Below are 21,863 nucleotides of genomic sequence, written 5' to 3'. Positions count from 1 at the left end.
AGATAATTGGAGGAATCCAATGGCTGGATATCCTTAAAGACAAAAATGTCCAGGAAGGATGGGAAATCTTGAAAAATGAAATTCTCAAAGCACAGTTGTTAACAATTCCGAAAAGAGGGAAGAATAGGAAGCATTTAAGGAAACCAGGATGGGTGAACACAGAACTTAAGCACATGCTAAAAAGGAAGAAAAAAATGTTTATAAAATGGAAAGAGGGAGGCATATCTAAAGAAGAATATAATGCTGTCTGCAGAATCTGCAGGGCACAAATCAGATTAGCTAAAGCTGAAAATGAATTGAGGCTTGCAAGAGATGTCAAAAGCAATAATAAAGGATTTTGGGGATATGTCAAAAGTAAAAGAAAAGTCAAAGATGCTATAGGATTTTTACAGGATGAAAATGATGAAATGGTAAGACAGGATGTTGAGAAGGCTGAACTTTTAAATTCCTATTTTGCATCTGTTTTCTCTCAGAAAGGAAATGTAACACCAACTGTTATTCACTGTCCTATTAAGGGAATAGAAGAATCCAGGATATCTATAAACAGAAAGATAGTGAGGAAACACTTAGCTAACCTAAATGAATTCAAGTCTCCAGGTCCAGATGAATTACACCCCAGAGTACTGAAGGAGATTGCAGAAGAAATTTCTGAACCACTCTCCATAATCTTTGAAAATTCTTGGAGAACAGGAGAAGTGCCAGAAGACTGGAGAAGAGCAAATGTTGTTCCTATCTTCAAAAAGGGGAAGAAGGTGGACCCAGGCAACTATAGGCCGGTGAGTCTGACTTCTATACCAGGAAAGATCTTTGAACAAATTATTAAACAACATGTAAGTCAAAACCTGGATAAGAATGAAGTGATCAAACAGAGTCAGCATGGGTTTGTAACTAATAAGTCATGTCAGACTAACTTAATTTCCTTCTATGACGGTATCACTGATTGGGTGGATCAAGGAAATGCTGTAGATATAGTATATCTTGACTTCAGCAAAGCATTTGACAAAGTCTCTCATACAATCCTTATTGAAAAAATGACTAAGTATGGAATGGACAAGGCCACTGTTAGGTGGATTCATAGCTGGCTTAGTGATCGGACCCAAAGAGTGGTCGTAAATGGCTGCACATCCAGTTGGAAGAATGTCTCAAGTGGGGTACCACAGGGCTCTGTCCTGGGCCCTGTATTGTTCAACATCTTTATCAACGATTTAGATGAAGGAATTGAGGGTAAACTGATTAAATTTGCTGATGACACAAAGCTAGGAGGGATAGCTAATACTAGAGAAGAGAGAGAGAGGATTCAAAAAGATTTAAATAAACTGGAGAAGTGGGCAGTAACTAACAGAATGGTTTTTAACAGGGAGAAATGCAAAGTACTACATCTGGGCAATAAAAATGAAAAAAGCATATATAGAATGGGAGAAATAGGGCTAAGTGACAGCACATGTGAAAAAGACTTGGGTATACTAATAGATCACAGACTGAATATGAGTCAACAGTGTGATGCAGCAGCAAAAAAGGCAAATGCAGTTCTAGGATGTATTAACAGAAGCATACAGTCTAGATCACGTGAAGTCATTATTTCCCTCTACTCCTCTTTGGTCAGACCTCATCTGGAATATTGTGTCCAGTTTTGGGCACCACATTTTAAAAAAGACATCAACAAACTGGAGCAAGTTCAGAAAAGAGCGACCAGAATGGTGACCGGTCTGCAAACCCTGTCTTATGAGGAAAGGTTGCAGGATTTGGGAATGTTTAGTTTGCAAAAGAGAAGACTGAGAGGAGACTTAATTGCTGTCTACAAATATCTAAAGGGCTGTCACATTGTAGAAGGCTCAACTTTATTCTCATTTGCACAAGGAAAGACTAGAAGCAATGGGATGAAACTGAATGGGAGGAGACACAGATTAGATATTAGAAAAAACTTTTTGACAGTTAGAGTGATCAATGAGTGGAACAGGCTGCCACGAGAAGTGGTGAGTTCTCCTTCAATGGAAGTCTTCAAACAGAGGCTGGACAGACATCTGACTGGGATGATTTAGCGAATCCTGCTTTGAGCAGGGGGTTGGACCAGATGGCCCAGGAGGTCCCTTCCAACTCTACGATTCTATGATTCTATGATTCTAAGATCTTTGGAGGGAGCTGAAACACAATGTTGCCCAGTGACAGCCCTGAAATCTGACAGATCAGGAGAAGATCTATATGGAGGAGTGGGCCAAAATCCCTGCTGCAGTATGTGCAAAGAACTACAGTAGATGTCTGACCTTGGTAATTGCAAACAAAGGTTTCTGTACCAAATATTTTCTGTTTTCTATTGTATCAAATACTTATTTCATGCCATAAAATGCAAATTAATTATCTAAAAATCATAACAATGGGATTTTCTGGAGTTTTTTAAACTAGAACTCTAGCGCCACCTGTTGAAAACCGTGATCCTAAAAGTCAATATCGCTTCTTTAATGAGCCTTGCAATATGACTTAGTATAAAAGCCAAGCCAGAATCTCAATTTGCAGACAGGGTGACGAATGTGGCAGCCCTGTGTTTGTTTAATCTGTGCTTTGTAGTTGTCTATAGTGGCTGTTATTATTATTATTATTATTATTATTATTATTATTATTATTATTATATTCTACAGTTTTTGTCTGTTGCATTACTTTATTTTGCACTACATTTCAGACCTTGTATTTTACAGCTTGTGGAAATAACCGCGTTGCTGCTGATACTTCTGACTGCTACCTGTCTTTTCATGAACTGATTTTACACCTTCATGGAGACAAGCAGTAAGAGATATAGATGTTATCACATTTCTATTCAGAAAATAAATAAAATATTTTGTTATTCTTAGAAATGTTTATTTTTATTTTTTATTTTGCAGGCCTGGATGGTTTAAGCAGCTATTCACAGATTTTATTTCATTCACCTTAAAGCTTGTGCTTAAAGGTCAGGTGAGGAATGCAATTCTTGCTTTTATCCTTTTTTTTTTACTTTTCTATGTGGGTCTTATTTTGCTCAGTTTGAATTTTTCCCTCTAAACATTATCTAATACCTATGGATCCACTAGCTGTCAGGATCCGTCAGACTGCAGGCTATCAAGGGATAAAGTGGGTTCACGTGAGGACCTCTTGGGATATATGCAGAAGATTTAATCCAGTTTACGGTTAGTTTAAGACTTCCGCTGCCTCTGGTAATGGATCTGATTGATGAATTTTGACGGTTCTACGGTCTAAGCATAAACTGTCAGAAATCCATGTTGTTACTTCTAAGCCCCATGGGACAGGAAGCAGGAGATGAATACTACAGGTCACGAATACTATCCCACTCCTTAATGGGAAATGATAGTCCTCCCTAAATTCACTCAGCCTCCATCGTCCCACAGAAGGTCTTTGCCATGATCTTCTTCCATTCAGCGTCTCTCATATGGGGCTGAATCTGACCACTCCTCAGAGGACCAGGGATGAGGCCGGGGTGGCACTCCTGGGCGTCGTCTTATATACTTAAAAGGCCTTCTTCACTTTCTACAATACTGGATAGCAGAACATCATTTGCCTAATTCTGAACAGTACCTTGCGAACAGCTTAGTCTTCAGAGTCTATGGCTGGTCTTGGAGGCACCAAATACTCACGCTTCATCTTGCCAAGTCACACACTTGCGGTTCAAGTGTGGAGAGCCACCTAAAAGATTTTTCATCTCAAGGACACAGTATCTGAATTCCCGAAATACTACTTTCCCAAGATGCTCAGTTTTGGTCAAACTTAGGGGTCAAGACTCTGGCACAGGTATACTGTATATCCAGGGTGTCCTTGTTTCCTTCGATCAGTGTCAACATCTCTTTCAAGTCCCCAGACATGCTTTATTTTGCCATCTTCAACAAATTCAACAAATTCTCTTGTATTTCCATACTCCATGATCAGGATTCTAAGGAGCCAGTAACCCTAGGGGCTGCTCTCCTCTTTATGCACCCAGTTACTAAGCAGTAGAGGCTCTTCATCGCCATTATTGGTTGAGACCAAATGGAGGACAGTAACACCTTATCAGAGGATTGGAGTGAGGCCTTGACCTCCCCACAACATGTTCACTGGAAATTAATAACAATCTAGTCCTAATGTATATAGTCAATCAATGCTACCTGTCTCCTAGCAGGTTATATACGACGGGTAGATCCACCACCGGACTGCCATAGGTGTGGGGAAGAGGCGGCAGAGTTTATGCACCTGATGTGGTATTGCCCTCCTAGTGAGGACTTTTAGAAAGAAGTTCTAGCTATCCTCATCGAGCTCATACAATCTCCTGTACCACACTGCCCTAATATGTGTTTGGAGTATTCTCTCATGATCTGTTATCTGTAGGTTAACAAACAATATGGCCAAAAACCCGTGCCCACATGGAGATTGGCACAGTTTTCTAAAACGACTGCAGCCTGTTGCAGTTTTAAAGATAGACTGTCAGGTGACAATAAAAACTAAGCATATATGCTTTGTAGTGGACATTGCCCCTATAAATTTATCACCTATAACGATCTAATCGATGCCTCCATTATTCAGAAGCTGAAGTTTATCAAATATGCTAATTAGAGTGTTCGGTGCACTCCTGGTGTGGCCGAGAAGCTCAGTGCACCATTTTGCCCACTGTTTTTGCATGTCCCTACCTCCATCAATTGTGATTGCTAGCCCTGGTTTGTCTAAAGCGTAAAGTATCTACAGAGAAAATGCTGTTAATTGCCAATGAGGGAGGCAGGGGCAAGCAAAACCAGTGGGTGGAACAGTACACTGTGCCTCTTGGCCACACCAAGGGTATACTGAACACCCTGCCCAAAACTGAGCAATCTAGGTTGGGTCAAAGGCATTCTCAGGATAGGGTTAGGGCGTTCCATTGATTCTGAGAGCAGGGCTGGTCCTACTTAGAGATTGGCAAATATGCATACAGGGAAAGGCTGTCAATCACTGAATAGGACCGCCCACTGGACTCCTTAGAGTATAATGAGGAGGGATTTAAATGAATGAAATACAAGTCATACTGAATCTATTCCAAAATTATATATTCATTTGCTCAGGTTCTCATTTTCGATATTATGCTGCCCATAGATTGCATAGCATTCCCAAGGAAACAAGTTGATTTTGCAATATGAACCCTTAAGGGCACCTGGAGACAAAGTTTAAAAAAAAAAAAAAATTATATTTTGTAAGAATAAATGAAGTGACACATTGTACATATTTTTACTCTTCAGATTTGTAAAGAAATAAATTATGTGGCAAACCTACTTGCTGATTTTATCCAAGACAGAGCAGGTATATTTTATGAGATTTCCTTTGATATATATATAGATTTGTATTTTTTAGGTCACGATTTGCTGAGATTTTGCGAAAATTACAGCTCAGAAAAACACATAATGCTAAATGATGGGTGTGGTGTTTGGTTTCGAATAGGGTGCCTGCCTGCATACAATGTCATTTTCCATTTGGTATCCCCCCCTCCCCTCCAAAACCCACCTGAAAAAGCGCTCAGAAAACACTCAAAAGAATGAGCACATGCAATTCTATGTAAAAACAATTTTCTGTTCATATGTTCAGGTTTTGAAGTGTCTTTTAACCCCTTCAGGTGTTCAAAGACGCCAAGCGGCTATAAAAAAAAAAAAAAAAAAAATAAGTGACCTGACCATTCTTCAGGGGTTTTCCAATTTGAACACACTATATACTTTACAGCACAAATCAATGGGAAGGCTCTAAAGATGTCTTTTTGAGCATTTTCTCAGCATTTCTCACTTGAGAAACTGTTAGCGGTTTCTTCATTATTCAATAGATAAAGCAAAACCTGAAAAGTAAAAAAGAAAATCCAAAATTGATGAAGAAAAGATTGGAAAAAACTCCAGTGGTCAAAAAAGCCAAAGCAAACTCTAAGGAAATTACCAGAAAGATGTTTGACGACACAAAACGCCAGTCTCCCCTGAAACGTATTCCTGTTGGGAAACTCCTTGGGTTCGCTGTCATGCGCGCACACACCCCCATAGAAATAGAAATCTTACGCAGGTAGCAAGCACACTTGAGCCATGGGGCCTAAGGCTGGGTTCACATTACGTTAAAAGGGTGCGTTTAACGCATCCGTTACATAGCGGCATTAACGCACCCATAGACTGCTATTGACGAGCGCATCGCTAGCGCATGCCATAATCGGCATGCGCTAGCGATGTGCGGTCATTCTGTGACGGACCCTCGGACGCGATCTGCAGCGTCCGGGGGTCCGTCACTGCTAGCGCAGATGAAGCATCTGCACTAGCGGGATCACATAATGCTATCGCATTATGGAATAGCGTAAACGCAGTCCGTCAGCGCTATGCGTTGAACGGACTGCTTTAACGCAATCTGAACCTGGTCTAAGAGGGCTCAAAGGTTCCTCTGCCATATAAGAAGTTATGCACTTGTTAGGTGGGGGTAGGGGCTGTTACAGATTTTCTATAGATGAGTGGAACCTTTTAAGGTTCGGTTTGGCTATGTTCACCAAACATAACTGAACACCATTCAATTCAATGGGAGGCAAAGCCAAATGAATAGATAATACCTTCAGTGCCCAAATCTGCCAAAACAACTCAAATTAGGGGCAGACACCAGGAAAAGTGGCATCACATCAATTGTGCTATAAATAAATAATTTAAAAAAAAAACTGACATGGATTCAGCTGAATTTTTAATAACCAGCCAGGCAAAACTGACAGCTGCGGGCTGCAACCCTCAGCTGTCAGCGTTAGCAAGGCTGGTTATCAAGAATAGAATAAATAAATAACTTTTAAAAACAGCGTGGGGTCCCATTTTTGTCAACCAGCCAAGCAATAGCTGACAGCAGGGAGGCTGGTATTCTAAGGCTGGTAAGGGACCATGTATATTGCCCCTCCCCCAACCTAAAAACAGCAGCCTGCAGCAGCTCAGAAATGGCGCATCTATTAGATGCATCATTTTTGGCGCTTTGCCCAGCTCTTACCACTTGCCCTGTGGTGGTGGCAAGTGGAGTTCATACTTGTGGGGTTGATGTCACCTTTGTATTGTCCGGTGACATCAAGCCCACAGCTTCATAACGTATTGGCGTCTAATAGAATTTGAGATTGGCAAATGTTTTCCAAACAAGTTTGCTCATCTCTAGATTTTACATTGTGCTTTGAAAGCTTTGCATTTAAAGGGAATCTGTCACCAGGTTTTTGCTACTCCTGAGAGCAACATTTGATTCTAGCGATGTGTCACTTACGTTACTGTGTGCTGCAGTTTTGATTAAAACCTTTTTTCACTGGTGCAGATCTAGCAGTTCTCTAAATGCTGAGCTCTGTATAACTCCGCCCACACCACTGATTGGCAGCTTTCTGTCTGTGCATCGCATACACAAAGCTGAAAATCAGTGGTGGGGGAGTGGTTGGACTACCTGGCAGCAAAATAAGTAGTCCTGTAGTGATAATCTCCTACTGATAAAACAATGATTTTATAAAAACTACATCAAGCAGCCAAGTAAGTGACACATCACTGGATTTAGGGGTCCCTATCCTTACATTTTGCTGTTGTCAGATCAGGTAGCAAACACCTGGTGACATATTCCCTCTAACTAAACCAATGGGTTTACAAAACACAGTGATAGATGGGCATTGTACAAATTATATGAATATATACAACTATTGCAGAGTCATACGTTCATAAACCTTTTTATAGAAAACTTTCTGAGTTATGGAGACATTGGAGTGAATATTGATATCACAGACTTCCCACTCACTAAAGAAAACTACCTGGAGTCCCATCACAAGGTGAGTGATAATAAGAGGGCTAGGAGGTTAAATTGGATTTTCTCACAAATAACATTTATTACCTATAACCATTGGGTGTTTTCATTTATCTGATAAGGTGTTTTATGTGCTTACTAATTCTCCAATGTTTCAAATATAAATCGTAAGACACTGATCGTAATGGCCCCACGGTTTTGTAGGTAAAACAGTGGAAAGACAGCAGCACCACCAGGCTGCTGCCGTTCAGACACAGCATGGATCAGAGACTGGCTCCATTATGGCAGCCATGTGTGCCTTCTCCCAGTCCCACGCCCATAGATTGACAGGTCTCGCCTTATGTTTGTGTATATATGGAGTGAGCCTCAGTCAAGAAGATTGGAGCATGGAGAAGCCGCCATGGTCCTGCCTCTTGGAATAGTCATCCTACATAGTCATCCTGTTCTCAGTGAAACGTGGTTGTAGTTGCAAAGTTGGTCTTGGCTGCAATTACGAACCATGGGTAGAATCAATCAGTTGACAGGTTCCTTTTAACCAGACCTGCAATATTTAAATCTGGCCTCATACAGAGCACAGACTGATTTTTAGTACGTGTGTTTTATCCACATTTTTGCTTTGTGTATCTTGATTTGTCAATGGAAAATGTAATTCCCGGAATTCCCCGCTCATTAGATGTGTTTTTTTTTCCTGTGTTGGTTCAATCAGTAATTAAAGCTCCCACTGGGTTTTCTTTTAGCTTTCAGAAACTCCTGTAAGCCTTGTTATACAAGGTCAAGAAAGAAGAAGATTAATCATTACATCATTGTGTAGATTTTTATTTCTAGAGTCTTGGAAAGTTCAATGACAGCTCATGTGAAACTGTAAAGTCAGCTTTTTAAAGATGATCTCGCATTAGATTTTTCTTTATTATTTAAACTGAGTACCTCCTCGAATCGGTGCTGCGCCACTGATTCTGGAACAGTTTAACTTATGTGTCCCTCCATTCCAAAATTATGCCCCATAGAAATAAAGATGCACATTTTCCCTTTAATAAACTTGGTGTAAACCCCAAAACTTCTGTGTGGGCGTTTACTTTTTCTCCTCTGACACTGGCCAATCAAAACATGGCTATGCCCACATGATTCCTTTTTTTATTTCCCTTTTGACACTGGCCAATCAAAACATGAGGACGCCCACGAAGATGCTTTCTTTCCTCTGACATTGGCCAGTCAAAACATGGCTATGCCCACAAAGTTGCTCTTTTTCCTTTGACATTGACCAATCAAAACATGGCTACGCCCGCGAAGATGATTTTTTTTTTTTTTTTTTTGCTCTGACACTAGCCAATCAAAAGATGGCTACGCCCACGAAGAGTTTTGTAGCATAAGCCCAATTAGTTAAAGGGAAAATGTGCACCTTTATTATTAGTGAATGGAGGAGCACAGAAGAAAAACTGTTCCAGAATCAGTGGAGAAGCGACAATTAAAAAAATCCAGGGAATGGTACTTTTTTAACAGCTAGACAATTCAGTGACATAAGAAATAAAAAAAAAAATACTTTGAGGAAAATTATTAAATGAGATTTTGGAAAACAAGTTTCACAAGTCCTTGGAAAGGAAAGTTTTTTTAAAGCAATATTTGAGGATCCTCACATCTCATGCGTGCCTTCCTTCTCTTCCGTAGGGTCTTCTGGCCTACAAGAATCTCACTGTTCCCTACAATGACTCCATATTCTCCCCTTCACTTCTAACACACAACAGGATGCTCTACTTCTGGTTTTCAGAGCAGGTCCTGGATTCTCTTGTGCTGGCATATTTTCTCGATCAGCATTTGGCACTGAATCTTACCGGAAAAGAGTTAAAGGTAAATTTGAAGAGCATTTATTACTGAAATAGTCCTCTGTCTAGAAATACAGAGATTTTGTTGAAACTCATAGATCTAACGTTATAAGGCCTCAATCAGACTTCAGTGATTTTTCTGGTATTTTTCTGGTAAAGACCAATTTTTATCAATGTTTGGTCCATGTTTCAGTTTCCATGGGTCCATGGCTTTTTATTACTTGCTTATTTGCGAACTGCTTGTTCGTCAGGTGAAATGATTTTTTGCTTTGCCCAAAAGATCATCGTCCTCTGCAGCGCATCATCCTGTGAAAAAAATGGAAAGACGCTACTAAATTAAAATTTACATCAAAATGTATCAAAACTATTTCTTCAGTTTTATGGCTTATTAAACATAAACCTGTAACTTTTTTGTATTCAGGATATCCTTCAGAATGATAACGAGGCGTCCCATCAGGAAATCCTACGAGAGGTAACTACAAGTATGCGCAATAATCATGCTACATATTTCTACAAGTACATGTCATATTCCACAGAGCTGGACATCATATGTTCAAATATGAGCTTAAAAGGGGATCTCGTCTTAGTATTTAACCAAATATAGGCCTAAAGTAATGTCTCAGTCATTAATGTGTAAACTTGCCTGATGAAGGAGCCTCTATGCCCTGAAACCTTACAAATAGACATAATTTTTCTGGTTAGTCAATACTTTTTGTTTTGGTGGGTGGGGGGCATGAAAGCATTTACATAGACCTAAAATGAAGATATGGAGCTAATAATGGAAGGCCACCATCATTGCAAGGCAAGCATTTACATGACAGTTATCCAATGTGTATGACAACCTAAACAAGTGGATGTCTTTTCTTTGCAGGCATAGAAATGTCTTATTGTAGAGTCATGTTAAGGCCAGTTTCACACGTCCGACATTCATGGATCGCATTTTCTGGGACCGGTCGCGTGTCTCCTGACCGGAAACCGTCCATCTTCATAGACATATATGAGCCTCATATACTGTATGCCTACGAGGATGATGAGTGCAGGTCAGGAGACGTGTGGCTGGTTCGTGAAACTGTGGTCTATATTTGTACCATAAATAAGTTGTGAAACTAGCCTTAAAAAGTTTACTCATAAACCAAAAAGTTTGGAAAACAATGACAAGAAAAGGCTTTTTTTAGTTTTTTTTAATAACTTTCTGGTACCCATCTACAGTATATTACACTGAGGGTGCAGTCAGGCGGCCATATAAACTGGACTAAGATCGTAAGGCAGTGCACGGACTGGCCAGCGGCTCTCCTGACCTGAGCTTGACAGCCACATAGACATATTTGAAACTGTCACCAGTGCCGGACTGGCCATCTGGCAATTCTGGCAAATGCCAGAAGGGCCTGTCTGGTCATGGGATGCCTTGTCTGCTACGTTGTTAACAGAATCGATGTTCTCAAGACACCCATATTGTTAAAAGTTGTGACACAAAGTCGCTGACTCCGTCACATACCCCAGCAAGTCACGGGTATTATTAGAAATATTGATCTTGTAGTAAATCTTCCTTTCCTCCATCCAGGGTAATATTAGTAATATATCCCATCTGGTGCTTGGAGATGGGGACAGCATGGGCCTGTGTGATTGCAAAAGCCAGGGCTGAATTTCAGTCCCAGTCCATACCTGACTGTCACATTCAAGTCGGGAGAGCCGCCGGCCAGTCCGTGCATTGCGTTCTGATCTCGGTCCAATTTATGCAGCCATTTCACTGCGAAATAGAAATGGTCATAACTGAATGCTTGAAATTTCCTACCTTTCTAGGAATAAGGAATAATATGGAATAAGTCACTGCTAGTGCACATATAGGGAGGTTTGCACTATACAATTTCAAGTGGGTCATCAGATCTGCTGCCCAGCACCACCATAAACTGGCAGGCAGCAGGGGTGCCCTGCTGAAAGACACCCCGGGATGTCTTTTTTGTTCGATATCCAGAAATATAACTCAGTAAATGTGCTTATTTTATCTCTTAGATTCTCCACAAACATGCAGCTAGCGATATCTCTGCAAAAGTGTGGAGTCTCACAGCCCCGAGAATCAAAATTACACCAAAGGGCACGATGGTCACCTCTTCTGTCGCGGTCCACATAAGCACCACTTCTGCATCTGATTTATATTTTGAAACGGTGAGTATAAGGAGGACTGAACCCCATAAGAGGACACTCAAGTCATCTGATAGAAGACTTCTAGAAAACAATTCCTTTCTCTTACACCTCATTGGGGGACACAGGACCTTGGGTAAGCTGTATTCAGCCTCTGGAAGAAAGCTTAACCCCCTTCTCTGCGCATATTATACGCCTTCTCTGCACCTGCAGCCCATACGCGCAGAGAAGGAGTTAAGCTTTCTTCCAGAGGCTGAGTACAGCTTACCCAAGGTCCTGTGTCCCCCAATGATTGGCTCAGAGAAAAGGATTTTTCGGTGAGTACACAAAAATCCCTATTTCTCCAGTTGTAATGAGTGTAGCATTATAAAATATTTCATGTAATGGTATGTGCACATGTCACGTTTTTTCTTTAAGAATCCATATTTTACTGTACCATCAAAGTAAATTGCATATTTCCTTATCCTTTCATGCAACTCTACAATCAAATGAGACACCATCTCTACATTTTACAGTTAGATTGTGTTACTTTTTCGCTCCATGCCACAATTTGAGAGCAGAGTACTAGGAATCTCCCTGCTCTTTAGTGTTGACCCCCAGAAAGATGTAATGTAATTTTGGATGAGGCTTTCAGTTTGCAGTCACCAATAAGCAATAAGTATAGCAGAAAAATATCCGGGGATCATTAACGAATAAGCAGGCAGGATACAATAACCAAAAAATGAAACAGAACCTTTTGCAGAGGAGTGAGGCCCCCACAAGGCGCGTTTGGCCTGTGTATGGCGGGGTCGGCAGAGATATGTAAAATATCGTGCTCTTGCCAAGAAGTAATATTGCGGCGGAAGAAAATAAAACTTGTTTCTTTTTATTGCAGGAAACTGTTACCGCCGTCCAGGCCTCGTATGGAGACAAAAAACTGAAGTTGCACCCGTCTAATCCTCTGTGAGTTCAATTTCAAATACCGTACCCAATTCGTGGGCCGCAAAATGACCGCAATATTTCCATACAAAAATGTATCTAACGTGGTCCTTTACAAATTTTTATTACTAGATGCCAATAGAATTGTGGGACATATAGCTGCTATATGGACTGCTAAGTGACATTTTCCTGGGACTTCAAAAGTCATCAAAGCTCAGCGGCTCTGAACAGCTTGTGCCGCCAGAGCTGCTGAGCTCACCGATTAAGCTGCTGCGCTGTAGCACTGCAGACAATCATATACACTGGGAGGGTAAAGCACCATTTTTTTGCTTTTTTATAAAATAAACTGCAGCTGGGAGACAAAAGTTTTCCAAAAATTGGAAAATCCCTACGGAATCATGGGAATAGAGCTGTATATAAGGAAAACAAAGCACCGACACCATATAGTGATATGTGGTGCAGTTTTTAATGCTTTAGTCACCCCTGATTTCGCATTTACGCTTTCTGAGTATTGACATCAAGTGTTTTTATTAATTTTATTCATTTTTTAAAATTAGATGGTTTAATGCAAACTTTAATATCCCTTTTCCTTTTTTTTTTTTTTTTCTTGGTATCAGAGTTTCTATTAAAAATGTCAGAAGTTCCCTGTCGGTTTCTATGGTAAGTACATAATATATTAGATATTATATAATAGAAAATAATAGTCATAAATCCAAATACTAATGCAAAAAAAAATTGCATCCTGTTCAATTCTACGTCCAGATTGCTGATCTGCACTACCAACCTGTAATAATACATTCAGCTGAAAGGAGACCAAGGCTTCCTTAATATAATAAGCACATTTGACTACTGTGGATCTGTATTAAAGATATATGAAATACATGGGTGTAAAAAAGGCCTATGACAATTTTCACAGGTCAATTGCGAAAAAAACGTATGGTAAAAAACTAGACAGGAAGAAGACTTGAACTCTAGCGCCACCTATTGGAAGCAATTATCCTTAAAGTCCATATCGACTCTAACGAGCCTTGCAATATGACTGTCACAAGGAGGTTTTTCCAAACATCGCCAGCTGTGATGGCGGCATCAGGGTTTGGGGAATCTATAGGTTCTGGCACTCTTCCTTGTAACTTCACTAATGGCTGTAATCAGTGCAGGGAGACTTTGGCGTTGAAGCAAAGACAAGTTACCAAGAGTTAAATCTCTGCTGGGTTAGGTTGTAATACTGCTTGGTCACAAGCTGTGGGAGAAATACTTATTTCTTCTCTTCCCCTATATATGTCCTGGACTATTCAGATAGTGCCAGCTATAGCTTGTCTTACCAATGGTCTGGAGAGGTGGACATATCCAGGTATTTCTGGTGGTTGCTCTGTGAGTGTTGTGTGCAGTTTTTGTTGAAAACCTTTTCCTTCCCCTTTGTTGTTTCATGTAGTTTCTCTGCCTCCCAGCCTTCTTATTCTTGTACCTTAGTGTTTTTTTTATTCTTGTGTGAGGACTGTGTGACGGGGCGTCTGTCTTTTCTGTGTTAACTCTTTCACTTCTGCCCCCCTATTCCTTGGGTGGTGGAGGAGATCAGATTAGTTTGGTGCAGTAGTTGAGCGAGGCACGTGACCCAGGCATCCCCACCATCAGGGGTAAACCTGGGGACAGGGAGAGCCTAGGGCCCCTTTTGCTTGAGGGACTAAATTAAGGGCCACGCCACAGCCCTAGTTACTCTATAGTCACATCATGACAATGACTTACAATAAAAGCCAAACCAAAATCTCAATTTGCAAACAGTGTTTCGAGATGTTGCTTCTCGTCGGTGCAAAGTATGAGGACTGATTTGGCTAGGTGAGAGGCTCTGGACTGCAGTCCAATTTGTAACATTTCTCCTTGTGGAGAGTGACATGTCAAGTTGAAGGGTCGATATTCACTTTTAGGATCGCTGCTTCTAATAGTTGGCACTGGAGTTCAAGTCTTCTGCTTCTCTGAAGAGACAATTTGCATATATAATTTCCCAGAGGAGCATGCATGGCTTTTAAGTCTCCTCACTTTGACATGCCAGGCTTGACATGTCACTCTCCTCAAGAAGAAACGTTATCCCTTAGACCAGTGTTCCCCAACTCCAGTCCTCAAGAGCCACCAATGGTTCATGTTTTCTGGATTTCCTTAGTATGGCTCAGGTGATAATTGGAGTACCTGCACAGGCAATAATTCCATCACCTGGGCAATACTAAGGAAATCCTGAACACATGACCTGTTGGTGGCACTTGAGGACTGGAGTTGGGGAACTCTGCCTTAGACCCCAGTCCAGAGACTCTCACCTAGCCAAATCAGATCTCATACTTTGCACTGACAAGGGGCAACACCCTGAAACATGTGTCTGCAAATTGAGATCCTTGTTTGGCTTTTATCCTAAGTCATATGGCCATTCTCGTTGAAGGATCGATATTTACATTTAGGTTTGCTACATCCAATAGCTGGCACTATAGAGTTCTATTCTTCGTTCTCTCTGAAGAGACAATTTACATATTTAATTTCCCAGAGGAGCATGCATGGCTTTTAAGTCTCCTCACTCTGACATTCCAGGCTTGGCATGTCACTCTCCACAAGGAGAAACTTTATCACTTAGACCACAGAGAAAAACATATATTCTGTGTTTTGTAGCCACTAATGTTTTGGCTTACAAATACTGATGAACTACTAAAAACACTTACGTGTAAATGAGGTCTCTCATATGAGCGTGCAGTGTTTCATACATCTGTAATACGGATATATGATGAAACAGGATGCATCAGTACTTCATAAGTTTTTGTATTCATATTTGCAAGAGTGGATCTGTTTTTTTTGTTTTTTTTCTTGGTTTGCATCAAATTCCTCTTCCATTTGCGCCTTTAAGTCTAATTTTTATATGTTCACATATGTTGTCTTTTTTTTAAGTTTGTTGCTGTGAGTTTGGCTTAGCGTATCTAGGTATTTCAGCCTGAGTCATCATTTGCGACTTATCGAAAAGTTAAAAAAAAATTTGCAGCAAATGTATTGAAATGACCCCTGACACTTAAAAAAACAAACAAACAAAAAAAAAAACTAAAAAGTCACAAAAATGGTAAAGTAAAAAAAAAAAAAGACCATTTTTGATTTAGGGCAAAATTCATGAACTGTGTGCCCCATTTTGAGGACTTTGGCACAAAAAAACCCAACAAAGTAAAAAAAAAAAGAAAATGACTTAAAAAACGCTCATGATAAGCCCTAAGAGTTTCCTGTTGTACAGATTCTTAATGGAGTCTTATGGAATATTCATGTTAATTGTGCAATTTACTAAGCTCAGAGTTCACCACTGACTATGACACCACGGGATGTCCACATTCATGGCACTGTCTGTGGATGGTGTGTTTTAGTTTTGGAGAAATCTCTGGTTTGGCTAAGTCTATTGGTAAGGTTTATTAATGGGTTGATAATTGACTTATAGGGTATAACCCTCTTATAGGTGGCATTGGAGAGCCAGCTTTCTACGTTTTTGAGGATAGTTTATGTGTATACAATTTTTCCCAATTTTGCCTTCTCTAAGTCTCCATATTCCGATTTGGCAACTTATACAAGGACCCTCTATTATCCGCAGATCTGTTCTCAGGATATTAAGCACAGAATAGGGTTATACCTGGTACTGTATGGATCAGCATATAACTTAGAAATGTATATTTCTCCTACAGAACAAAGAACAGATTAAACAATTTCTCCAGACTGTGGTGTCTGAATTTGGGATTCAAGCTATAATGGAACGTAAGTCTGGATTAGCAATTATTGGACGACATGCACAGGGCAAAACATATGGCATATGTACAGTATAGAATATGAGGGAAAGTAGTCAGGAGGGATTGTAGAACAGAGGTGGTATTACAAAAGCGTGGTTAGGTAACAGGGGTCAAATACCAGGAAGGCTCATAGTTCAGAGAGGGTGATACAAAAGCGTGGTCAGGTAACAGTCCGGGGTCAAATACCGGGAAGGCTTGTAGTACAGAGGGGTGATACAAAAGCGTGGTCAGGCAACAGTTCGGGGTCAAATACCAGGAGGACTCGTAATACAGAGGTGTGATACAAAAGCATGGTCGGGTAACAGTCTGGGGTCAAATACCAGGAAGGCTCGTAGTACAGAGGGGTGATACAAAAACGTGGTCAGGCAACAGTTCGGGGTCAAATACCAGGAGGGCTCATAATACAGAGGGGTGATACAACAGCATGGTCAGGTAACAGTCCTGGGTCAAATACCAGGAGGGCTCATAGCACAGAGGGGTGATACAAAAGCATGGTCAGGTAAGAGTCCAGGGCAAATACCAGGAGTGCTTGTAGTACAGATGGGTGATACAAATGCATGGTCATGTAACAGTCCGGGGTAAAATACCAGGAGGGTTCGTAGTACTGAGGAGTGATACAAATGCGTGGTCAGGTAACAGTTCGGAGTCAAATACCAGGAGGGTACTCCAAAGCAGAATGGGAATTCCAAAAAAGTAGTCACAACAAAACTCAGGGTCATCAGCAAGAGACAGAGCAAGCACACACACTTACCTAAAGCAAATCTACAACCGACACAGACTACTAGCAGCTAGCCAGCTAAATGCCTTGCAAATGATTAGGGATGGGAGGCACCTGAGGAAATGCCTGCAGACTAAACCAGAGTGCGCAGCAGGGCTGTCAATCAAACTATTACCAACCCAGCACACCCCAGCATAAGATTGGATACCTGGACTGTCACTCACAAAACCGACAGTCCAGCACACTCCAGATCCCCTAGGGCGGCTGAGCTGTCACTCACAGCGTTCCTTGGTCACAGTGAATGTAGAAACCGTGACACATCTATGGATATGCCATTAAAGGGGCTGTTTTTACATTCAATCTTCAGGAGCCCACAGCTCCCCTGACTCCCAGCTTCCTGCTTGCCAGGAGCGGTGAGCTCTGGAAGATTGACAGCTTGGACCAGCAGTATGGTACCCATGTCCCGAACTGTGCGCTCGCTCTCCAATGTTGCAATATGAGTCAGCTTTACCTTTACAGCGCAGAAGAATAATTTTAACAAGTAAATTGCAATGTGATTTGTTTTCACAAGTACTGATCAATTTTACCTATTTAAGAAGGTGAGACCACCCCACTAATGTCTTCAATGGGAAAATCCCTGAAGGCATATGGTCATTTTACAATGGGCTTTTCCTCCATCCAGGAGGACACGTGAAAAAAAAACAGATGTTTAAAATGACAAAAAAGCACAAGACATTAAATGTATGGCATAAAAAAAATGCCAAAAAGTTGAAAGAATTCTGATGGATTTATTCGCACCGCTTCTGTGTTTTGGACCTACTATTAGTTTGGACTGACAACATGTAAAAGTTGTCCTATTGTTGGAAGACAGTAAGGCGGTCAGACAAATGTTTTGGCTGCCATTATACATTAATATTTAATATATTTATTACAAGTAATTGTTATTAACTGAGTACAATGTGTGGGACTATTTCACAATAGTAGGAACAAAGATGGTGCTTGTCTCTGTTACTGTAGGATGAGGTGTTGTGGATTTTTTAACATCTTTTGAGTATTTTTGCAGGTTTGGAGTCGGCTTTGACATCCCTGATGAACAGTAAAAGCCTAAATTTATTTGAAATCATAAATCCTGAAATAATCCCACATGAGGTAAGTGCAATGTAATATTAAAGTTATTAAAGGACTTTTTTTGCCTATAAACAGCACCACTCTTGTCCATGAGACATTGTCTGGTATTGCAGTTTCAGTTAAAAAATTACATGTAATGATAGGTACCCTTTAATACTTTATACAGTGTGAAATGTGATACGATATGGTGGGGGTCAATGTCCTGAGACCCCCAAGGGTAACTCAAAACACCGCTGTGAAGTGCAGCTTCTGCGTTAGCACACATGGGCCCAATCAAAAGTCTGTGGACTCGTACTCCACTGACTCAGATGGGTCTCTGTGTATCCCGTGTGCTGCAGCTTCAGTAGGTCCCATCTACATTATCCCTGGTTTCTTCCTGTCTACATATTAGTACATGTACTGAACTGGTTGTCATACTAGGGATCACATGTCCTAACTTGCTATAATGAATGGGGGGAAAAATGTTTAGATGTGACTGAAGTTGGATAAAATAAATAAACATAAAAAATATGGATGGTGATTATATATGCAAGGAAAATAAAAGCCAGAGACACTTTCATCATTTGTTTCACGTTCAACTGGACACACAATGTAATAGTGTCTGCAGTGAGATAGGAGCAGGCTGTTATTACACCTTACACACTGAAAAAGCTGCTCTGAGCTATTGTGGGGGCGTGTTCTTTCTCTCCTGTATGTTGCTGCCTGATTATGATTGGGCAGTGTCATACAGGGAGAATAAAGACACCCCACCAGTGAAAACTCTTTAATAACACCCACTTGAACTTAATAAACGTTAACTCATTAGCTGTCAAATACTTTGATTGCTAATATTTCCGCGATGAATTGGCAACATTTTTACAAATGTATATTTTATTCTGCTCTGTTGTATGGTCAGCTCAACGTGAAAATTTTTGTGAAAGGTCGAGAAAAAAAATAAATACTGCTGTAAATGCGTTATGTTGGTCAGTACATCATATACCATGAATCTGTCTCAAATAAACTTTTATTTCCATTTTTGAAGGGTTATTTAATAGTCCAGCTGGATTTTGGATTTCCTCATCATTTGTTGGTGGATTTCCTGAAAAGGACCCTGTAGAAGATGAACCCACGACCAATAATACCCCATTGTTACAATGTTTGCTGCCGAATATGAAAGCATGAATAAAAAATAGTAACATAAAAAGTCACAGTATTTGCTTGTTTCCCTTTTTATGGCTATTTCTGCATGACCCTGAAGAAGTCACAGCACTGAGAAATTATTTTGGACACCTCCCTCACCCTGCCCTTATTTGTACCTTGTGCGAAAAATATTTAGCTTTTAAGGTTTAACCCATTATGACAAAATGAATCTTTGCAGCTTTATGCACAGTGTACACAGAAAGCTGCTAATCAGTGATGTGCGCAGGGCTATACAGAGCTCAGCATTCCGAGTCCTGCTAGATCCGCTGCAGAGGAAACTGTGATTCTATCACACCTGCTGCACCCTGTAAACTAAGTGACACATTGCTGGTATCCGGGTCTCTGTCCCTACGTTATGCTGCTGTCAGATTACATAGCACAAATCTGCTGACAGATTCCATTTAGCAATGGATCAATTTAAAAAAAAAAACAAAACATTTTGGGAATATCATTTAGAAAAGTGTTATCTCTGCCATTTACTAAAGATTAACATTCATTTTAATGTTTCATTATATAAATCAAAACTACACATGAAAATAAGCAACTTTGTAATGTTTCTCATCAGAGAAATCTGCTTTTTTTTTTCTCCTCCTTGATTGACGTTTAATGGGTAAAATCTTTGTTCAGTGAAGACAGATTTTCTCATTGATGAGATGTGAAATAACAGTTGGTGCTTATAATCTTTTATGAAGAGGAGGAAGGAAATGAAAGCAGAAACAGACATTCTGCTACAAGATCCATAGAACATTATGAGCACTAACTGTCATCTCATATCTCAGTGCTGGGGAAATCTGGAATTACTGAAGACACTGTTTTGTGTGAATTGAGAATAAATGATCAATCATTGCAGAGATAGAAGCAGATTTCTCCGATAAAATCTATTCCAAAGTTTATTATTTTTCATGTCCTACTGATTTATGAAAAATAAAATTAAAATGTTTACTCAATAACCTTTGGGGCTGATTAATTCAGACTGGCATAGTGCATTCTCACACTACGCCAGTTTTGCTGGGCTACTGGGTGCCAAATTCACCAAGAGGCGCACACCACTTAAAGATTTTGGTGCATCTTCTGAGTGGCATGATTCTCCATTCTGGGACTGGAGTAGGATTTCTAGAGTACAAAATGCCAGCATTTTTAACAAAATTGACGAGCAGCCATAGCCGCGTCTCTTCCTGCTCTCCAGCTTTGCTCAAACTGGCATGAAAATGCCAAAAGTTGCAAAATTTTTCCACTAAAAATGACGACTTTTCAAAGTTTTTATGACAATCTTCTGGCGTAAAAGCTTTGATGAATTGTCCCATTATCTCTTGTCAGACAAATTTCGTTCTTTCTCCTCGGGACTGACCATTTGCAAACCAAGGGTAAAATTTCAGTGAATATAGATTTTCCTATTACTGAGATAGGAGATGACAGTTGGTGCTCATGAAGTTCTACGGAGGACTGTATTCCACATTGACATATTCAGTATTTCACATCAGTATTTGTAAGCCAAAACCAGGAGTGGGTGATAAATCCAGAAGTGGTGACGTGTTTCTATTATACTTTTTCTCTGATTGTCCCACTCCTGGTGTTGACTTACAAATACTGATGTAAAATACTGACCAAATACTGAAAGTATGAACATTGCCTCACTTGCCGGAGAACTTGCAGTTGAATGTCTGTCTCTAGCTCCTACCATAGAATTTTAAAAGCACCAACTGTCATCTATCTCAGTAATGTAATAGCTCAGTGAATACAGACTGTCTCATTAGTGAGATAGGAGAGGACAGTTGGTGCTTAGAAACTTCTATTGAGAACTGTAACTGTCGTTTCATGAGAACTTGCGGCAGAATGTCTGTGTCTGCCTCTAGCGCCTCCCCTCTCCATAGAATTTTAAAAGCACCAGCTGTCATCTATCTCAGTAATGTAATATCTTAATGATACAGACTTTCTCATTACTGAGATAGGAGATGACAGTTGGTGCTTATAAAGTTCTATGAAGAACTGTAACTGTTTTTCAGGTGAACTTGCACCGGAATGTCCGTCTCTAGCTCCTTCCCCTCCATAGAATTTTAAAAGCACCAACTGTCATCTCCTATCACAGGGATGTAATATTTCAGTGAATAACATGCATTGAGAATGAATGATCAACCCAGGAGGTGAAAGAAGCAAATTTATCTGATAATATATTAAAAATAACAAAGATAAAGCAACATCCTTTATATCTGCACCCACAGGGAATACACTGCCATCTGTTCCTCTGTTACCGCCCCTGTCACACGCTGCCATACATAGTCACACAGGTGATCTGGTCGCATGCACAGCATCAGCACCGCCATCTCCTGCTGTACACCGTGCCCGTCATGCAGTGTATACAGCGCTGTGCAGAGGTGGAAACATGCATCCTTATAAGAGCGGATAACGCCTGCATCTAAGGTAACA

General features: G+C 40.4%; 1 protein-coding gene across 2 annotated transcripts in view; it reads left to right on the top strand.

The window, feature by feature from the left end:
* CETP (cholesteryl ester transfer protein) overlaps window positions 1-19,447 on the top strand; it is a 62,836-nt gene extending 43,389 nt beyond the window's left edge. The window contains exons 5-16 of one of the 2 annotated variants that reach the window (XM_073582302.1): window positions 2,691-2,778; window positions 2,874-2,943; window positions 5,223-5,283; window positions 7,680-7,771; window positions 9,409-9,588; window positions 9,985-10,035; window positions 11,574-11,726; window positions 12,577-12,644; window positions 13,238-13,280; window positions 16,313-16,382; window positions 18,196-18,281; window positions 19,282-19,447. In XM_073582302.1, the coding sequence (XP_073438403.1) occupies window positions 2,691-2,778; window positions 2,874-2,943; window positions 5,223-5,283; window positions 7,680-7,771; window positions 9,409-9,588; window positions 9,985-10,035; window positions 11,574-11,726; window positions 12,577-12,644; window positions 13,238-13,280; window positions 16,313-16,382; window positions 18,196-18,281; window positions 19,282-19,356 (1,037 nt within the window). In that variant the 3' untranslated portion in view covers window positions 19,357-19,447. The remainder of the gene's footprint in view (window positions 1-2,690; window positions 2,779-2,873; window positions 2,944-5,222; window positions 5,284-7,679; window positions 7,772-9,408; window positions 9,589-9,984; window positions 10,036-11,573; window positions 11,727-12,576; window positions 12,645-13,237; window positions 13,281-16,312; window positions 16,383-18,195; window positions 18,282-19,281) is intronic. The other variant, XM_073582305.1, reaches the window with a different exon arrangement.
* The last annotated feature ends 2,416 nt before the right edge of the window (window positions 19,448-21,863 follow it).

Source organism: Dendrobates tinctorius, unplaced genomic scaffold (assembly GCF_039654945.1).
Source record: "Dendrobates tinctorius isolate UK_male_01 unplaced genomic scaffold, ASM3965494v1 ptg000009l, whole genome shotgun sequence".
Classification (NCBI taxonomy): Eukaryota; Metazoa; Chordata; class Amphibia; order Anura; family Dendrobatidae; genus Dendrobates; species Dendrobates tinctorius.
Note: the sequence above shows the minus strand (reverse complement) of the source record. Positions and strands in the feature narration are given on the sequence as shown.